We start from the raw sequence: 20,217 nt of genomic DNA, 5'->3' as shown, positions 1-20,217 counted from the left end.
ATCTACAAACTTATGTTGCGAAGCCAAGCACTCTGAAGTTATGAAATATTCAGTGGCAACCTTAATCAGGTCCCCTTGTAAACCTTTAATTCCATGCTTATGTATGACTTTTTCCTCTACAGAACCCCTGCCTCAGTTCAGCGCACAAGATGGATGGGTTTCTGGGGATGAATCTGGACTTTGTAGTGAAAGAAACTTGTCTGTAGGACCCCTGCCCTTTACTGCAGAATTTGGAAGGGATGGAATGAGTTAGATAGAGGACTGCAGGAAGATACAGGAGTCTCAAGGTTTAGGCAGTTGAATACCATCCTTGAGAATTGAATTCTACTTCTGCGCTGCCACAGAGTTCCTGTGTGAAGGCACTTAAGCTAGCATTTTCATAAGTGACCTCGAATTGGACATTCCAGACAGTGGGGAGGAACACAATGTGAGACACCCAGTGTCAGATCTGCAGAAGTGCTTAGTGCTCACAACTGCAACTGAAGCTGACTGAAGCTTTGCTCAAACATATGAAGTGCTATAAAAATGCTAAGAAATTCAGGCTCTTGAGTTGGGCATCCAAAATTAGGAAACAATTTTGGCCTTCCTCTCTTCCTGCCTCCATTCTGAAGCTGTAAAAGGAGAATACCCCCCACCTCATTTCTGAGGGATGTTATAAAGATAAAGTAATTGTGAAGCACAAAGACACTATGGTGAGAACACCACAGAAACAAATGCCTAGGAGGAATTAATAATTATGTATGCAGTGCAGGTTTTGGCCTGGAGCTACACATTGCATGAAGATACAAACAAAAATTGAGTAACTACACACTCACTGAATGATGCAGGGGTCCTGTGGGAAAAAACCAAGCAGCAACCTTAACTGGAATTTCCTGACTTTTGACGCTTATCTTTGCAACCTTAGCATTCTTTTAACCTTTTTTTTTTTAAATTTAATTTCCTAAATGCTTCTAATAAACAAACAATGACAAAAAAATCATTATGTGGAACCACACTGGCCCCAGCTTGGGTCGGCAGCAGGGCTCAGTCCTTTACATCCATACCACTTGAGCTCACGGAGTGACTGAGAGGATAACAGCCTACTCCTGCTACGTGGACCAGCTCGAGAAGAGGATGAGACACTTTGCCACTGGGTTTGACAACTATGTGCAGACAGGAGAGGAATGTAGAGACTCACGATTCCTGGGTTCATTTTGAGGTTCTGGAAGGGAGTAGCTGTAATGGTCACTTATCCTTTTGTTCCTATGTCTCCCAGCTTCTGCCCTCCTCCCCCTGTGCTTCTATCCAACCCTACCTCCTTCACACACCACAGGCTCCTGCCTCCCTCCCATTCTGCTTCTATATACCTACCCACCCTTCTCCCTCTCTGGTACCTCCCAACCTCTGGTTCCAGCAACCCCCTGCTCTTATTCTTCCCATGCCTCCCCACCCCTCTGCACTTAAATCAGGTAGCTTCCTCACTGCCTGGGCAAAGGCAGGAGGAGCTCTGAAAGCACAAGAGAGTCTCCCTACTCAGCCTCTGCAGCCCCAAGATGGAGCAGGCTCAGTGCAGACAATCTTCCAAGCATTTAGCAGTCACCATTAAGCATGCGCAAATGCACATTTTACAGAGGTTCATAACCAGGCAAATTTGGTGGAATCTTCCTGGGGAGGGCAAAAGGCAAATCCCTGACCCTATTGCAACCCCCTCTGATAAATTTCAAGTATCTGGATCAATGCATGGCAGCACTAGAGCCCCCGAAACTCAGTGGGTGAAAGAATTTTTGTAAAAGGGGCAAAAACAACCTTTTTTCCTCAGAAATGGCTGAAACCACTGACGCTGAAACCTTTCAAATACTGTTACCTGAGACAGACACTCAGCCTGGGAGATTTCAGCTCCAACCGTTAAACTTTGGCAGTCATAAGCCAGTGCAAACAGGGTCTTCCATTGGGAAGTGTCACACAACCATAGCTATACAGGCAGCTCTTCCAGCTCTGACTATAAGAAGAAAAAAAGGATTCTGTGCTTCTTTCATATTGCAACACAGTTTAGAAAAGCTTCTCAGAAGCAGACTTCGCAGAGATATGGCAGTTTTTCTGATGCATGCTTTTTATAGAAGGGCAGGTTTGAGACTTCAAATTGTTCCATTCACTCCAATGTTAAAATTAGCAATAACCACACCTCAAAAGGTGTGGCTTTGGTAGTCATCCAGAAGTTCAGACCCTTATCCAAACTTCCTTGGTCTGGAGGGCTCATCTCTGCGCACTTTAAGGCAGGCCAGTAATCCTAAAAGATCTATCCTGTCTATTTTGGTGCTTCTGCTTTTGGCAAGAAGTAGGTAAGAGGTGTATGAAAAAGGGGAGGGAGGAAAGAAAAGAGAAGCAAACCTTTCAAGACTCACTGGGGTTTGGGTTTGCCTCAAGTTTGAGGCAAAGTTTCGTGCTCATTTTTATTTGGCCTGAACCAGCACACCCAACCCTTCGTTTCCAAAAGTAACATGGAAATGTGGAGAGGGTTACCAACTTTTTCAGGGATAAAATGTAAAAGATTGGCTACTTAAAAGGCAAAAATGTTGTTTATGGTAAGATACAAAGTTAATGATACTGTGTATCTAGGCACAAAACCAACATTAGAGAAGAAGATGAGAAAACAGATCTCAGGATGGCTCTGTTTCAAGCGCACAAAACAGAAAGCGTTGTAGAGATAAGTCGTCATAATGTGTTTTTAGTGTCCCAAAACACAGGTAGCCACATCTTAGAAATCTCTGTAAGCAGCCTGAATAGGCATTGAGAAGGAGCCACCAATGGACTGTCCGAGGTGGGTCCTTCCAGGTGAGAGTTCAGATACTCATGTGGAGCAACGTGGGGAAGCTTGCACTGCTGTGGCTAATACTGTAGCAGTTTGTATACGAACAGTCTCATTCTCCCAGGCAGTCAGCTAACTTTCATAAGCACTGAATTCATAGACATTTTTGAAGATTTAAAAACCAATATTTTGTTTTAACCAATATTTTGCACTTCTATAGCACCTGCTATCTATGGATCTCAAAGTACTTTATGAAGATGAATGGATCAAATGCTACATGAGGTAGTTAAATGTTATCCTTACTTTTACAGAAAGGCAAACTGAAGTACAGAAGGGTTTAAGTGACTTACTCTAAAATCACACAGGAAGCCTATGTCAGAGGCAGGAATTAGACTCCAGATCTTTCAACTTCTATTCCTGTGCTACAACATCAAGCCCATCTTTCCTCAGCTTCAGATGCATTTCCTTCTTTTGACATATTTGAACTTCACAAGCCAGTTTTGTATGTCTAAAAATACCACCATATTAATCAGTAGTGAGAGCAAGAGAGATTCAGCCACTACCAAGCTCCCGTGATACCAAACCATGAAGCAACAACAGCTTCACTAATTGCAATAAAGACCCTATACACACAGGTAACATGTCCAACTCCTTACAAAGGACACCTCTCCTTCAATCCGGAGTTGCTTCATTTTCTCAGTCTCCTCAAAGTACTGAGAAAGATTAGGCAACAGGTTGGCTATTTTCTTTCTATGTAATACAACTGGACTGTAAAACATCATGATTTAAAAAAAACAAAAACAAAACACATCAACCCACAAAGTACAATCATCCCTATTATATAATTATTTTAGCCAAAATAAGCTAGTAATGGTCCTGAACATTTGGAATAGCCACAAGATTGAATATGAAATGTAAATTCAAGATAGGAGTGGCAGAAGCTCCCTAAAAGTGGGGGGCCACCAGTCCCCAAACCATGCCCCCACCCTGTCCCTTCTTCACGAGGCCCTGCTCCACCTCTTCCTCTTTTACGACTGGTAAAAAGCGATGGGGGTATGACTCCCCTGTTACAGAGCTCCTGATTCAAGATGGATAACAGCTCTGGAAAGTCAATCCTTCACTGTTTGGTATGGAGAATAACTTCTTAAACCATAATTTTTATCTAACCTACATTTGGGAGGTAGGGAACATGTACATGAGCTACAACCTACATCTAGTCATTGCTTTATGCAATTTAAGGAATTTTCTTGAAGTGAAAGTTAGAGCAAACTCCAGTGTGCCTACCAGTGACCCTGGCTTAATGAGGGCCCAACTCACCCGACTATTTTGATGGCTCAGTAACAGCTCAGGCTCTAATATATTTCACTCTAAATTAGCTGTGAGGTAAATATTTTTTAAACTAGAAGGCTCAGGACATCTTCATATTAGATCCACTGTAGGAGGCAGACAGGTAGCACACCAGGATGGGGTATCAACTATGGAGAAGGTGATGAGGTTTTTTTGATGAAGGAGGAAAAGTCACCCAATCTTCACCTGTTTCCCCACAGCCAACCAATTATTTTCCCTCCATCAGCTGGCCTTTCCCAGTCCAATGTATATCTTTTTAATTTGAATATTAAACAAAGTTAAGCCTTTTCTCAGGTGGCTTTTATCACTGAACTCTTTTTCTAAGACAGTTCACTTTTTTTTCTCCTTTAAGAACATGAAAGTATTGGTCTCTTAACTGAGGCTCACCAGCTACAGAGCAGTTTTGACTACTGGGTGGATCTAATATTTGTTTCTGTCAGAGGGATTGGTCAGAAGCATAAGATATGGCAAAATATTTATTTTACATGTAGTCTGAAACTTCTGTCAGTAAGTGCTTAGCTTAGTATAATTTTTAGGGCAAAAATTCTAGTCTCTGGTCTACATTGCAAATCTCTACACTCATTCTGCTCTCCCTGCATGTGTAGAAATCCTGAGGGAATTCTAAAGTTTCATGAACACAAGAAGAGCAAAATATCAGTACAAATTAGCCAAGTGCTCGACAGAGCAGAACTCTAAAGTAATATATATACCACATCCCCATCACACCCCGTTTCAGATTTCCTTTGCCTTTTGATGATTTCCCAATAATTATAGAAAATAGAGAGGCGATTACTAGTGAAAGTTTCCAGTGGCTTCTCTCTGTTTCCCAAGACCAAAAGTCTATAATTTGAAGTTCTGTAACAAAGAGAGCTTGAGGTTTTAAGATTTGTACTTTCTGAAACCGAAAGGCCTATTTGTATATAATGGCATTTGTTCTTACCAGCTGTTAGTATGGTTTTAGAACTCTGTATTAGACTGGAAGTTCTCACAATTCCTGAAATGCCTGTGTAAAGGGAAAGGATATAAACACACAGATGTTATCCATCTTAGTCTTAAAAAAAAGTTTAAAAAAATTGCAAGTTAAATATTTTTCCAGTTATACAGTAAAGCAGCCTGTAAGTAAAACTTATAATTATTTTAACAAAAACTTTCTATTTTGCTTTGTCATGCTCATTCAAGAATTTGTTCCAAATGCTCTTCTAACATTTTTTTTTTATACAACATGGCATTGTTTATATGAAAAAAGAATACTGAAGACTTGGTAGTAATTAATAGAGTTTGATTCCATTAATTCAATCTTCCCCATTATATTTCTGCACCCAGTTGCCCAGTCATGGGTGGTTCAAATCAATCACGTTTCCTCAGCATGCACAGTTTCAGCAGGGCTTTGTCATTTCATATTTCCCTGCCTGGGCTTGTTAAAGAATTGAACAAACTATTTCAATATGAAATTGTGTTTTCACATTCTATTTTACACTCTTTTAGATTATAAACTCTTTGGGGAAAGGCCTGTCTACTTCTCTCTGTTGACACAGTGCCAAGCACAATGGATCTTCATTCTTGGCTAGTCCTTAGACACCGCTGTAAAAAATACAATTAAGAATAATAGTGGCTGTAAAAATACTTTCAAAATTGTTTAGTCTATTTTAAAACAACATTTAAGTTGTATTATGCAAGTATACTGTCTAAATTTTAACGCACACTTATTTGCGTGAACTTTTGTGTGCAACACAGCCTTTGTACACTATCACACACTGAAGAATAGAAGAGTATTGGTCTCAATTATAATGTTTCCATCTTCATGTGCATTACTTTGCTGCATTACAAAGTAAGAAGTGAGATTTTTCAGAAACAGTTTTTATTAAAACTGTATAATTAAAGTTTATTCTCCTTGACTGGAGAAATATGTGGGGAAATACCTGCGCATAAAAAAGAAAAATGATCACTGCTCTGACAGACTCACTATGGGGTCCTGGACAAATCACAACTGTGCTTTTTTCATTATTTTCTATGTCACAGTGTTGCAGCAAGGATTAGCTAGAGCTTGTCAAGTACTCTGAAGATATAAAGAACTGCACAAATGCTAAATATTTTCATTTATCTACAGAACAAGAACAGCATTGGCGGCAGCAGCACAAGCGTCTATACATTAACCTGCTAACATGACTCAACAGTTTTTTTTGCCCAAAGTTTGATGTCTCTTCCAAGACATCCCACCCGTGTGCTAGTTATAATGTGAGGATTTTGCAGTTTGTTGGAGTTATTCTTCCAAATTCAAATGAACTGAGTAGCACAATACACATTTGCATACCACTGAAGCTCAATATTTGATTGAAACTATGCCTTTGTTCTGACAGGCAAGACAGACCTGTCAGGCAACCAGAAAATTAAATGTTCTAATTAAATCCAGTTCTTGTTTAAAATGATTTCTTTTAGAATTTGAAACAGGAACTTTATATTTTTCCATGTTAATTTGGACAAGTGAAAGTTGATATACAAACATGAAGATTTTTGAGAACGTTTGCATCTATTGTATCCTAAAATTAAGCATTTGGGTACAATGCAACATCTCCGAATTATAATTTCTCTCTTCTGCCTCTACCCCTCTAAATTGATGGGCTGAATTCTCTTAAACTGCTTCCGTGTAGAACACTAATTCTTAAATATATCACTTCCAATCAGAGACTGCCTCTCATGCACCTACAGACCTACCCTGATGTACCACTAATCCACAGTCAGGGTCATGGGCCACTTTCAGTAAAACCTCTTCCACATCTCTGTTCTTCCCAGGAGGGTCCACAAAAGAAGTTATCTTTTGTTGAAGAGTCCTCGGCAAAGCCATTAACTGCATGAATTGACCTTCTGGACTTTTATCGATCTGAACATTACAAACACAAAAACCAAGGAAAATTGTGAACTCAATCACACGTAGTAAAGATGGTTAACACAAAATCCACGTTTCCAAAGTGAGCACAGAAGGGTTTTGGCTATCTTTGATCCCTGCTAAAGCTATGTTGATCATAAAGCTACAAAGTTGCATATATATGCAGAAAGATAATGCAGTCTATTACATGTGCACACACACAGAGCCATGGGCAACAGAAGTGAGAGCTCCCACTGCTTTTCCAGAGCATAATCTCAACCATGACCTTGAAAGGCAACCTAAGTGCAAGATTCAATTTTTAGGTAGCCATCCAATTTGCACATGCTATCTTGCTGATGGTGCAAGCAAGTCAGGAACACAATTGCTTATATGCATTTTTAATTTACTCAAATTACTCTTAAATAAAATAAATGCAGAAAACAAGGAAAACAAATATAATCTCAAAGACCATGGAACTGTGTTGAATATTCCATGTGCTGAATATGTTCCAAGTGCTGAATAAGTTCAAGCATTGAGCAAAATTATTAACGTCATATATAGGGATTCGCACTATTTTACGATTAGTTTTCATCAAAACTGTTTGAGAAATCTCTCTCTCATCTGCATTAAACTTTGCATCATGTCAGGTTTATGTAATTTGCAGGAAATGTTTTGGTCAACACCCTTTGCTCCACATTTTTAATTTTTTTAATTTCTGAACTTACTACTAAGTCTTTTTTTTAAAAAAACCTCTCATCCAAATAAGAGATTCCATTCTTCAAAGCAACAGTTCACTTAAAATATTTATTCTATTGCAAAGTTCCTCCATGCATTGAATTAAGAGGAGGTAACTGTTATTGGGCTGCAACTTATGGTTTTGATCACTATATTTCAACAATCTTTAGAATGTACACAAGAACGTGCACAGTAGGGCTGACTGAACAGATTGGACAGGACAACACACTCCAGTGTTGTGATGCAAGTCCACAATCACCTGCAACATGGGATGAGGGGTAATTCAAAAGGGCCGGCATTTTCATCTGGTACTTTCTGCTCTGATGATGCACTTTCAAACCAAAGTGTTATTCTTGGTCATCCACTTCCTCCACGACATTCTCGGGCTACCTGAATTCCAGGGATGGACTTCTGAAGTAGGGGCTATGGTGGGATGATGCCAGCACTCAGTTTGCGTTTGGTTCATTGAATTGTGTCGCTAGAACTCAAACTTCTTTGGGTTCACTGAAACCTAGGCTAATTTGGTTGCAGATAGTAATACTTAGAATTGGACAATAAATCACTTACTTGTTGCAAACCACCTGTTTTTGGCCATCATACTCCATAATCTGCTTCTTCTGAATGGCAGTCATCAAGCCACCTGTTTTAAACCAGCCTCCTCCCCCTTGACAAGACTCCCTCATTCAGCAGCCACACCCAATGAGAGGTTGAATGGCAGTTTACTGTGCATGAGAGCTAAACCTCATTCTTATAGATTGGTATTTGTGCCAAGTTTGCTAATTGCTGGAAGTAGTTGAGTAACAGAAGCATAATAAATGTAAACGAGAAAAACTAGAGAAATTCACACTGGTGCATTGTGCGATTCTTGCTCTCTGTCTAAGTAATAAAGCAATTCCACTTGTGGGTTTAAAACATACAATGTAAACCATTTACCTCTAGCCTGCCCAGCTGGTGCTTATACACCACTTGAGGGCACTCCTGTAATATGTTACTGTAGAGCTTCTGAAAATGGGGCACATTTTCTTTCACTATGTTTAGCACCTTTGATCTGTCTTCTCCAATTATCATTCTGAAATCACCTAAACCAAGGAAACAAAAATAGTTAACTGACAAAAAATCAGAAACAGAGAACATGAAGCCATGGAACACACAGGGGATTATCATAGCATAGAATTAGATACCAATCATCTGAAGCTGTTTATGCTCTGATTATTCCAAAACCACATGCACTCCTCAATGAGGATTGTCTTCTAATAATGAAGTACTTTTCATACACCTGCCAGCTCAAGGAGAATAGCCTAGAGATTGTATCTGGTTCACACCATACTGTGCTTCCACTAGCCCACTGTGCTGATATTTTTACTGAATTAAAAAAAAAACCAAAAACCACACAACACCATTAAGTCAATCCCATCTCTCTAAAATGGTTGAAAAGCCCAAATCCTTAACAAATGAAGTTCTTAGCACTCACATCACAATTTTAACAGACAGCCAAGTGTAAAGTTATACTGAGTAGTGCTGGTGCTTTAGATCCTAAAATAAGCACTTTAGAAATACCATAGGAAGAGATCAAATGCTTTGCACAGAAGTCAGTGGCAAGTGCATGCATGTATCTGAGGGCTGAATTTAGACCATAGTCAGCAGCGTTAGATCACATGACTAGGGTCACATTTCTCTAGGAATGAAATGCTTTGTAACGTATCTTAACACAACACAGGACTGAATATCTGTATTTTAGTATCTGTAATTTACACTTTTACTCATTTCCATCACCCCCCCCCATTTCCTTTTTCAATACATACTGGATAGTCAGTCCACGTAGTTCCTAATCCAATCAGTGGGTTTCAATGCATAGCAGACCCACTTGGCTAGCTCTGCAGCTCCTTCCCCCGCTTGCTGATGCTTCTAATCATCACATCTGTCCTGTCTCTTGTCCTCCCCCTCCTCCATTTATAGGAGGATAAAATTTTCTCCTGCTACATCCCTGAGGTGCAAAGTTCTGGGCTTCTCTCTTGGAAGGCCCTGCTGCGCCACATGCCCTCTGGCCGCGTGCGCCCTCTGACCCTCACACCCCACCCCTCTTGCTCCCACTCCCAACCCTGCACACTGCTTCATCTTTCAGCTACCATTTTTCTCTTCTATCCTCCTCTCAGAAATGAAGACACTAGTAAGTATATCTTAGACATGGTAATTTTTCTTCCCTTAAGCAACATTTTATGCCTTTGTGATCATAACCACTAATATATATGCTCACCTGCTCTGATCAAACATTTGCCCTGCCCCCTAACCCCACTGCTCTTTTTCACTGGTAAGATTCTTCTGCTAAGCACTACACACCACTTCTTAGTTTTTCCTACTTGCAAGACTGACATTACTTGTAATCTGGAAGTGCCTAGAGCAGTGGCTCTCAACCTTTCCGGACTACTTTTCTGTATCCTTTCAGGAGTCTGATTTACCTTGTGCATCTCCAAGTTTCACCTCACTTAAAAACTACTTGCTTATAAAATCAGACATAAAAATACAAAAAAAGTGTCACAGCACACCATTACTGAATAATTGCTTTCTTTCTTATTTTTACTATATAATAGAATATCAATATTATACTTAAATTTCAGTGTATAGTATAATAAGCAGCATAAACAAGTCATTGTCTGTATGAAGTTTTAGTTTGTAATGACTTTGCTAGTGCTTTTTATGTAGCCTGTTGTAAAATTAGGCAGATATCTAGATGAGTTCATGTACCCCCTGGAAGACCTCTGTGTACCCTCAGGGGTACACGTACCCTGGTTAAGAACCTCTGGCCTAGAGGGTCCAAACAGAAACAGCCTCATCATGCTAGATACTGCACTCAGTCTCCAAAACCACCATCCAGGAGACAGAGCTCACTCTAATTTGAATTACTGCACAGCTAATAGTATTATGTGAACAGCAACAAAATCTTGAATAAATTTTTGTTTCCCCACACTCAAGAGCTGAATATCTCAAGGCAGCAATTTAGTTTTATTATTTAGTTTATTGGATACTATGCACTCCTTAGCCTGTTCTCCCACAGCCTCCAAAGAAATAGTCCAAACAAACAGCTCTAGCTGAGAGCAAAACAAAGCTCCATCATGCCAAGCACAGCAAAACTTATAATCACTGTCTGCCCAAGATGCAGTGTGTCTCAGTGGTTTAAAAAGTAACTCCATAAAGCTCATGAACAACTTTATTAGGTAAAGAAATACAAAGAATCAGTGTCAAATGTACCATGTAAGATACTGGTTGTCTCAAAGGGATTGAGCAGGCAATATATAAAACAAGTTTCATCTACTTAGATTGTGAAAATAGTCAAGGTTTAATACAACAGCAACAAAGCAAATAATAGAATCATAGAATACCAGGGTTGGAAGGGACCTCAGGAGGTCATCTAGTCCAACCCCCTACTCAAAGCAGGACCAATCCCCAATTTTTGCCCCAGATCCCAAATGGCCCCCTCAAGGATTGAACTCACAACCCTGGGTTTAGCAGGCCAATGCTCAATCCACTGAGCTATCCCTCCCCACCTCATCAACATTCACCTAATTTCTCAAACATCCCAAAATTGAAATTTTACCACTTCAATTTTATTCAGGCAGTAAAGCCAGTTCCAACATTTTTTAGCCAAATAAATGATCTCCTACTTTTGTATTAACTGTATCATTACTTACAATAGTCAAGAATTATCCTGACCGCCTGTGGTCATTGCAAATCCCACAGCACTTTTCAAAGAAGACTCAATCAGATTCCAACTGGGGTGACTATGTAACCCACTAGTAAGTGTGCCTAGCTAAAACACCCTTTACCACTTCACTTAGATACAGTATCCTTTTTTCACTTCGTGATGGTTCAATGCGTAATACTTTTCACCCCAGAGGGTGCTGCATTTCAGTGGTGGGTGAAGTGATTCATATATAACTTGTGGAGTACTTTGAAGTCTTTTAAATGAAAACTTCTCTTATGAATAAACTCTTTTCTAATATTTTGGAAGAATGGTATAGAGGATTGCAAGAGGGAATATAAAATTACATGAGGATGGATTGTTTTAAAAACCGATAACTGCAAACTTGAATAGGAGCTCCATAATTAAAATGGCAACTACATCTTTAGAAAAAGCTGTTGATAAAAAATAAGATGCTGAAGAATTTGATCACAAAACATAATATTTGACGAACAATAAATCTCTTTAGCATCTGTCAGAATACTGACTAGATAGACCTTACACAGCGGAGAAGGAAATACACGTGTATTTTCAGGCCTTTGAAATATTAAAATCTAAAGTTTGCTGAGGTATCACATAGTAACATAAGAACAAGCTCATCCCCTTATTATCTTCAGGCACAAACTAAATTCTCAAGTGTGTTTTCAAGGTCTCCTGAAACACAGCAACTATCACTCAGCCTTACCTGAAGGGCATCTCAATATCTCCTTTGGAACCAAACTCTCATGAAGTTACTGGAGCATGAAATATTGTAGGCACAATGCAGTATGGTGGAACCTTGTTCCAGTTGAAATTGATAGAAAAACTCACACTGCATTAAAATGCAGGATCATTACACATCCTTACACATCCTTCCTTAGCTCAACAAATGTATGAATAGTCACAGACTCACTGAGCCACTTCTATACTAGAGCTAACCATATATTAGACTTCCTATTATTTGTGGTATTATTTATGCAGTATTACAGCTCAAACTACAAAGTATGACATCTTACCAAACAAAGACTTTTTTCTCAAGAGAAACTTTAAATACATATACTAACCAGAGTAGGAGAGTCCTGCAATCTGCATATAGAGGTCTTCTTCAGAGAAACTTTCTGGCAACATGAGAAAGGCTGCTGTGACTGCACTCTTCAGATTGCTAAGTAGGGCAGCCTGCAGCTTGCCATTTTCATTCTGTGTCAGTATTTTCACCTGAAAAAAATCAAAATATTTGGGAGCAAGATTTCATCAGGAAAATACCATTGAAGATAGACCAATAATTATTACTCAATCCAGTGTGTAAAAATAAACTACATTTATTTAAAACCATTCACATCATTATGATGCAATTGATGCACCCACATCAATATGATGCAATTAATTAACCTTAGAGCAGGGGTAGGCAAACTTTTTGGCCCAAGGGCCACATCGGGGTTGCAAAACGGTATTGAGGGCTGGGTAGGGAAGGCTGTGCCCCCGCAAACAGCCTGGCCCCCGTCTGACCCCTCACACTTCCCACCCCCAGTGCCCCACTCAGCACCCCCGATCCATCCAATCCCCCCCCATCCCCTGACCACCCGCTCCCTGGACCCCCGTCCCTAACTGCCCCCCAGGACCCCACCCCCTATCCAACCCCCCCAGCCCCGTCTCCAGACCGCCTCCCCACTGAACCTCTGCCCCATCCAACCACCCCGTCTGCCCCCTGGGACCTCCTGCCCCTTACCCAACCCCTCCCTCCCCCTGCCCCCTTACCTTGCCACTCAGAGCGGCAGGACAGGCTTATTTGAAAGCCTGGGAGGTAGGCGGGCACAAGTCGTGCTGCCCACACAGGGGTATAGCTGCAGGAGAGGGGAGACAGCGAGGGAGTGAGGGGGGCAGTGGAGACTAGCCTACCTGGCCGGGAGCTCAGGGCCCAGGCAGGATTGTCCGGTAAGCCGGACGTGGCCCGCAGGCCCTAGTTTGCCCACCTCTGACCTAGAGTGTGTCCATTTTCTATGTAAATGAGTGAAAGCTATTCGCTCTTCTCTTGTATCTACAGAGCTCTTTGCCTTCCCCTCTTTTAGAATCCTGGGATTAATCAAAATAACAATTCTGAGTGAGTGTTAAAAAGACACATCTGGTGAGGAAACAAGAAGTGACAGAAAACCTACTACACTAGTGTGAGAGAGAAGGAAGGAGTGAATAACGTGATAAGAGTGGAGCTCTCTCCCTGGTAACCAGGAAACTCATTCTCCCTTTATCCTTAACAGGCACCCTTGTGGTTTCTTTGGTCATCTACCATATGACAGGTTAGGAAATCCATGAAGTAGACCCTTACACAAATTAGTTCTCCTCTTAGGGCTGGTCTTCACTACTGGGGTAAGTTGACCAAAGTTACGCTACTCCAGCTACGGGAATAACTTCGGTCGACTTACCCTGGTGTCTTCACTGCGCTGAGTCGACAGGAGACGCTCTCCAATCGACTTCCCTTACTCTTCTTAGAGAGCTGGAGTACCAGGGGAGACCAGAGAGCGCTCTGCCATCGATCTAGCGGGTCTTCACTAGATAGTGATCATCAGATAGAGATTAATGGAGAGTCACACATGCAAGCAGAGTGGAACACAGAAGTCGAGTACGTCTATACACCTCTGAGAGAAGTTTGCTCTTCCAAGGCAAAGCAGTGTTATTTCAACTGATTTGACTTAACTGTAGACCCTAACACCCTGAATAGAAAATGCATGTATTGGGACATAGGAGGCTGGTTGTAACCAGGATAAAACAAATCTTAATACAGAACCTTATGTCGACAAAGCTACTTTGGGCTACAGAATAAACTTTCTTACTGTGGTTTCTAAATGCTCCTGTTGTTTCTGTTAGGCAACGCTGAATTGCTTTGCTTACAAGAAACAGATTTTCTAACAAGTGTGAGTGCTCCTGCAAAGCTACATGCATATTTGCAAGGGGTGACTATGGGTACAAGTCCCACTGAAAGTTAATGGGCTTGTGTGCCCAAGTTACTTAGGCGCTTTTGTAAATCACACCTTGTGTCCACAAAAACCTGTCATTGGAGTGTACAATTTAGCAGCTAAGCATCTGTGTGATTATTTGCCATAACTCTGGTTTGTTTAAAGAAAAGTGGAGTTAGGAGGTGTGACTGGTGCATTGTGCATTTTTGCAAACACAGGCATTGCGCTATCCTTTGAACATCTTGCCCCAAATACGGTACAAAGAAATCCAAGGCCTCCTCCGCCTTAATCACCTGTTTCTAATGGAACTTCCATATGATTTAAGAATGGAAAAGAAAGAATGAAAAAACAGCCAAAATCAGATTCTGTAAATGAAACTAACAAAGGAATCATCTAGTTAAAATATTTAATGCCTTATGTAGTTAGGATGTGGACAAAGAAAGGCCTGACAAACAGATTACGGCTGAAACTCCACTTTAAAACAGGGCTGAAATCAGAACGAAGTCCCAATACTCTATGGCAAATGTGACAACATATGCTTTTTTTTTTAAATTTTCCCCTGCATTTGAAGTGTGATGTAAAATCTAGACAATTGTTTTGAGAGTAAACTGGTTCACAGACGTTTAAGACAAATGTTTTTTATTTACCGTGCTTAATACTTTGGAGATGTTGGCTTTATAAGCAAATATTTTAGGGTATTATTCTTCTCCCACAAACTACTGTATTTTTTCCTAGCATTAAAATTGATCTGAGAAGACAATGATGAAGTGTTAGACTACACTGGAAGAGTTACTGGTGCGCCTAAAATGAAGCTGAAAACATTTAAAACCATAGAACAAATTTTCTGAACACCTGCAGACTTATTCAAATGTGATCCACCAAACAACAACATGGGCTAGTCAAGGTGACAAACTGACTTATTGGCAATGCCTTAATGTTAGGGATTTTTGATCAAGCACTTTGGAAACTCACACTGACCAACTCAGAAATATATACTTTGCTCATCAATGCATGGAACTTCAAAATCTTTAAAAATGGATTGGAATATTGGTCTGGGCTGTGCAAAGAAACTACTCACAAAAAAATAAGTCACCAGAACTTTAACTAATGGGCAGAGAATGAGACTGATTCACTTGAGCATCTCATATATAAGTTTAGAGACAAAGTTAAAGAATTTTAGGTGACCTAGTCTGAATCTTTCAAGTGAAGAAAACAGATTCATTGAGAGGTTAATTGAGGGATAGTCTAGGGCAGTGGTGGGCAACCTGCGGCTCCCAATAGCTGCAGTTCACCGTTCCTGGTCAATGGGACCCGTGGGAAGTGGCGTGGGCCGCGGCGTGGGCCGCAGGGACATGCTGATCGCCACTCCCCACAGCTCCCATTGGCCAAGAACAGTGAACTGCAGCCACTGGGATCTGCATGCGGCTATGCCTGTGGACAGTCAACGTAAACAAACTGTCTCACGGTCCGCCAGCAGATTACCCGGATAGGCCGCGTGTGGCCCACGAGCCACAGGTTGCCCTCCACTGGTTTAGGGCTCCTAGGTTCCACAGTATACAAATACACGTTAGGTTATCCTTTTACCTTCCAGGATTCTAGGGGCCTGAAAATTAGGTCTATTGCACACAAAAGACCATGTTAACAAACCAACAAGGTTGTAAAGTCAAGTGCTCGAAAGTGAGGAAATGCAAAATTAAGGTTGATAGTGCAACCTGAAATTTGGCTTCCTTCCATGTATGCCATGATGTGCATATTTTTCCCACAGGACCCCTGCCTCATTCATTGCACAGAATGGACAGTGCTCACTTAATGAGTAGCTATTCAATGTTTTGTTTTCTCCTCGTTCAGTGGATGGCCCTAGACATTATTTATTCTTCTTATGTAATGTCTCCATCACTGGAGTTGTGCAACCATGGCAGCCCATTCTGTATGATCCTCTGCCAATTTCTTTGTGGATTGATATACCCCACCCAGGATATCATATTGTACATCCAAGGTCTTTTTCTGCCTTGGGTTCTGCCATCAACCTGCCTTTCCAGTGCCTATAGACATAAATCTCCCACTAAACCCCTTAAAATGTGCCCTACAAATCATATCTTTGTCACAAGATCCAGTGTTTGTTGAGTTCCAGTCATCCCAATACTTTTTCGTTGGTTTCACAGTCTATCCATAATATTTTTAGAAACCTTCTACACCACCATAATTTGAAGAATGATACTTCCTGTATTATCTATTGTTTCAGTGTTTGTGTTTCACAATCATGATTTACCATACACCAAATATAAGTTTTTAGGATCAGAATTTAGTCTTCAGATTTATGTCCCTTTTGCTCTCGCTATTCTGGTGCTGACTTCGATATCTGAACTTCCATCTTCTGTAATGACGCATCCTAAGCAGCAATAATTTCTCACCTGCTGTGCATGGTTCACTGGAATCTTACATGTTTTCCCAGGATCGTTGCACTTTGCCACAGCTTTTGTCTTGTCCACGTTCAACTCTACACCATATTCTTTGCCTCATCAGACCTTCTTCTGAATCAGCCAACAGCACATAGTGAATTTATTCACTCATTTTCCATACACCTTAATACCTTCTTCTGTTTCTTCAATTAATTGAACACTCAGTATAAATGTTGAATAAAGCTGGTGACATTACACAATCTTGTCTCATTCCTCTTTTGAGGTCTAATAAAGATCCTCAAACACAGATTAATCAAGTAAACCAGCTAATAATAGATGAAGACGTCATGGCAGCAATAAAGAGACTTCCAAATAGAAAAGGACCAGGTTGCGATGGAATAACGGCTGAATTGTTAAACAGCATAGAGAATGAAGGCTTGAAAGCCCTGTCAGAGGTAATGAAGAGTATGTTTGAGACAGGTGAATTGCCAGACGACTTTACAACCTCACTGTGTAGCCTAATACTCAAAAAGAACAATGCTAAGGATTATAAAGAATACAGAACTATCAGCCTAATATCACTTGCCTCTAAGTTGCTTTTGCAAGCTGTTCAAGACCTAATGCAAGGGAAGACTAATAAGGAAATAAACAAAAAGAAAAAAAAAAAACGGCTTCAAACGGAAAAGGCATGATAAACACCATTATGAACATGAAGCTAATATTAGAAAGATCAACCGTTTCTGTAGAAATGCATGCTGCTTTGATTGTTACATGTATGAGTTGTGCTTGGTTGTTACTGTAAGTTCTCTCTATATATACACAATGACACTGCAATATATATACACACACATGTAACATGAAAATGACCAATGTCAGAATGATACTTAATGAAGCTTTTATTCATCTCAGAAAATTCACTGAAAAGCCACTTGTTCTAAGTAACATTATCTGGTTAGGTAGTACTGGAATTTTTTTTTTACATCTAGCATAATTACTTGAAGAAAACAAGCCAGTTATGAAGTAGCTAGTATTGTGTTTATCTGTTTCTTCAACATACGGCTAAATAGGAAGTTGGCTAAACAACACTATATGTTGTGTTCAGAGTGAAAAGTCAATAGACTCTTGAGACACAGCCAAAGAGGCCTGGGAAAGAGTCTAAATAGCCATTTGTACCCTATTAGAGATGTCCTTATTTGAACTTAATGGATATCATTAACACTACAGTAAGAATATTCAGTTGAGGCAACTTATTTTTAAGAAAAAAATACTTGTAGCAAGAGTCAAGCCAAAAAAGGTTCAAGCCACAGCAAATGCTTCTGAGCACAGAGGTGTACTTGTGAAAAGGTTGGGTAGTTCTGAATTAGTACAGGCAACCTCCTTACAGCACAACACTAGAAACATGTTATTCTTTTGTAAGATTTGCCCCTCTACAAGAGAGGGGATGGGGAAGTCCATTTAAATATTTTAAGTCAAGATTAATACGCCACCAGCCTTGTATCCAGAGAACTTGCTTTTGACACACTACTTTGCAACCAATGCTGTCTTGTAATATAAACAATCCAGGTTACTGTATCACCAACAAATTTAGAAATAAAAATAGCATCCTTATTATCCATGTTTACAGACAAAACAAAATTTCACTACAGTTGTTTTAAAAAGTTTGTATGAGAAGTTCAACAGCAGAAGTGAAACTGTGACCAACAAGAACAACCTAAAATGTGAAGCCTACAAAGAATCGGAACAAAGGTTTTTGCTCAGAAATTCTCTAAGTAACATTGTATAAAACTCCTCATTCCTATTAAGTAGCAAAGTCTTGCAGATTTTAGTTCTAGACATGGATGGGTTTGAAAAGGAAAGATGGTTTGAGGCTTCAATGAACATAGCTCAAACTTGAGCAAAAGAGCAAACCCTGCAGTCCTTACTCAGCCAGAACTCCCATTAGCTTAATGGGAAGGACTCAAACCAATCATTTCTTCCGCCTATCAAGCACATATGCTTGAAAGGCTATTTCTCATGGACAGTCCTAAACATCAAGTGTCTAACTCCATTGTGATGATGGGTGTGTGTGTGGAATTTATCCTAATTGCAAGTTCAACCGTAAAAAAGTGAAAGTTCTAAAATGCCACAATAGCCTATAACAACAAATGGTGATGGGAAAAGGTACGAAAGGGAGACAAGAATACTGAATTAGTTCAAAAGGGCCTACTGATATAACTCAAGGACTGTGTTATCATGATGCCTGGGAAACCAGAGAAGTGTGGGACTGGAAATCAGTGAATCAAAATTCATGTGTCAGAAATTAGACCTAACTGGTGGACAAAATAATGAGGGGATGGACTATTCCGCCCATCATTCCCATTTGGGGTCCTCAAAAAGAGACCTGGGGGGGAAAACTGGCTACTGCAACGATGGCTGACTGAAAGAAGGGGAAAGAATGACCTTCATTATCATTACTGCCACCCCCACCATCTCATAGAATCCCAGGATTCAGTGTGACAATATTGTGCCTTCGTCATCCTGATCCTAACACGTGTCCTGAGTCGACCAGGCCAAGAGAGGACCCAGCTGACCAGCTCCAGCTTTACTGGCTCCAGCTGAACCCCAACCACCACCCAGGATGTGAGGCTGTCACAATCCCTACACCCCCATGTGTGTTTTCCTTCCCCACTTTAAGTTTAGCTCTTTCCCATTTCTCTTCATTTGCCCTCTGTTTAATAAGAGTCTGGCTAAGACAGTCAAGACTGCATATTTTGCAACACTGCTATACACCTGTGACCAGAAGGAGGCAGCTAAAAGCAATGCCCTAAACAGTACAATGTTGGTGCAAGTTTGCCAAGTCACCAAGTGGCTGATAAGACCATGTACTGTGCCAGTGTTTTTCCAGCAGTGACGCAGGAAATGAGAATCAACACCAGAGACAGAGGCAGAGGCTGCATTTTTCATCTTTGCTGTTCTTTTCTCTCCCCTCTTGTGTGCATGTTTTATTTTGTCTTCCAGAAAATACTATAATGGCAGCAGCTCTAGCCCATCTCAACTACCTTCTTCTCTTTTCCCCAAAAATAACAGTTAACGCTATTTTTAATATTACCTAAAGGACTGTCAAAAAATGGGGGTTTCTTTCCAAAAACTCTTCTGCTAAAGGAAAAGGGAACAAGAGATGATGTTAAAATAAAAGCCTTACTTCAAATTTTATATTTCAAATATTTGAACAGTTTTTTTCATTATCTTCAATAAAAAAATGTTTAAAAGGATGTTTAATGTTGTGTTTGCCATGATACTTAGCAGGCTGAGGTCACTGTATATTAAACCCCAAACCTTATTTTAAACTGTTTAATGTTGGACAGTGACAGGGTCATGCTAACACCTTTGACTCTTCGGTATCTACATTCCATCTAAATTAATACAACTCTGCCTTCCATTATGAG

General features: G+C 40.3%; 1 protein-coding gene across 4 annotated transcripts in view; it reads right to left on the bottom strand.

The window, feature by feature from the left end:
- TAMM41 (TAM41 mitochondrial translocator assembly and maintenance homolog) overlaps positions 1-20,217 on the bottom strand; it is a 39,004-nt gene that overhangs the window by 9,008 nt on the left and 9,779 nt on the right. For 3 of the 4 annotated variants that reach the window (XM_077821657.1, XM_077821661.1, XM_077821659.1), the window contains exons 4-7: positions 12,510-12,660; positions 8,664-8,809; positions 6,845-7,010; positions 5,073-5,135 (exon numbers count right to left, since the gene is read on the bottom strand). In XM_077821657.1, coding sequence (XP_077677783.1) covers positions 5,073-5,135; positions 6,845-7,010; positions 8,664-8,809; positions 12,510-12,660 — 526 coding nt within the window. Of the gene's footprint in view, positions 1-1,838; positions 1,979-5,072; positions 5,136-6,844; positions 7,011-8,663; positions 8,810-12,509; positions 12,661-20,217 lie in introns of those variants that run through there. The other variant, XM_077821658.1, reaches the window with a different exon arrangement.

This window comes from Eretmochelys imbricata, chromosome 7 (assembly GCF_965152235.1).
Source record: "Eretmochelys imbricata isolate rEreImb1 chromosome 7, rEreImb1.hap1, whole genome shotgun sequence".
In the NCBI taxonomy this organism is placed as follows: Eukaryota; Metazoa; Chordata; order Testudines; family Cheloniidae; genus Eretmochelys; species Eretmochelys imbricata.
The sequence above is the reverse complement of the archived record's forward strand: the minus strand, read 5'-3'. Positions and strand labels throughout refer to the sequence as shown.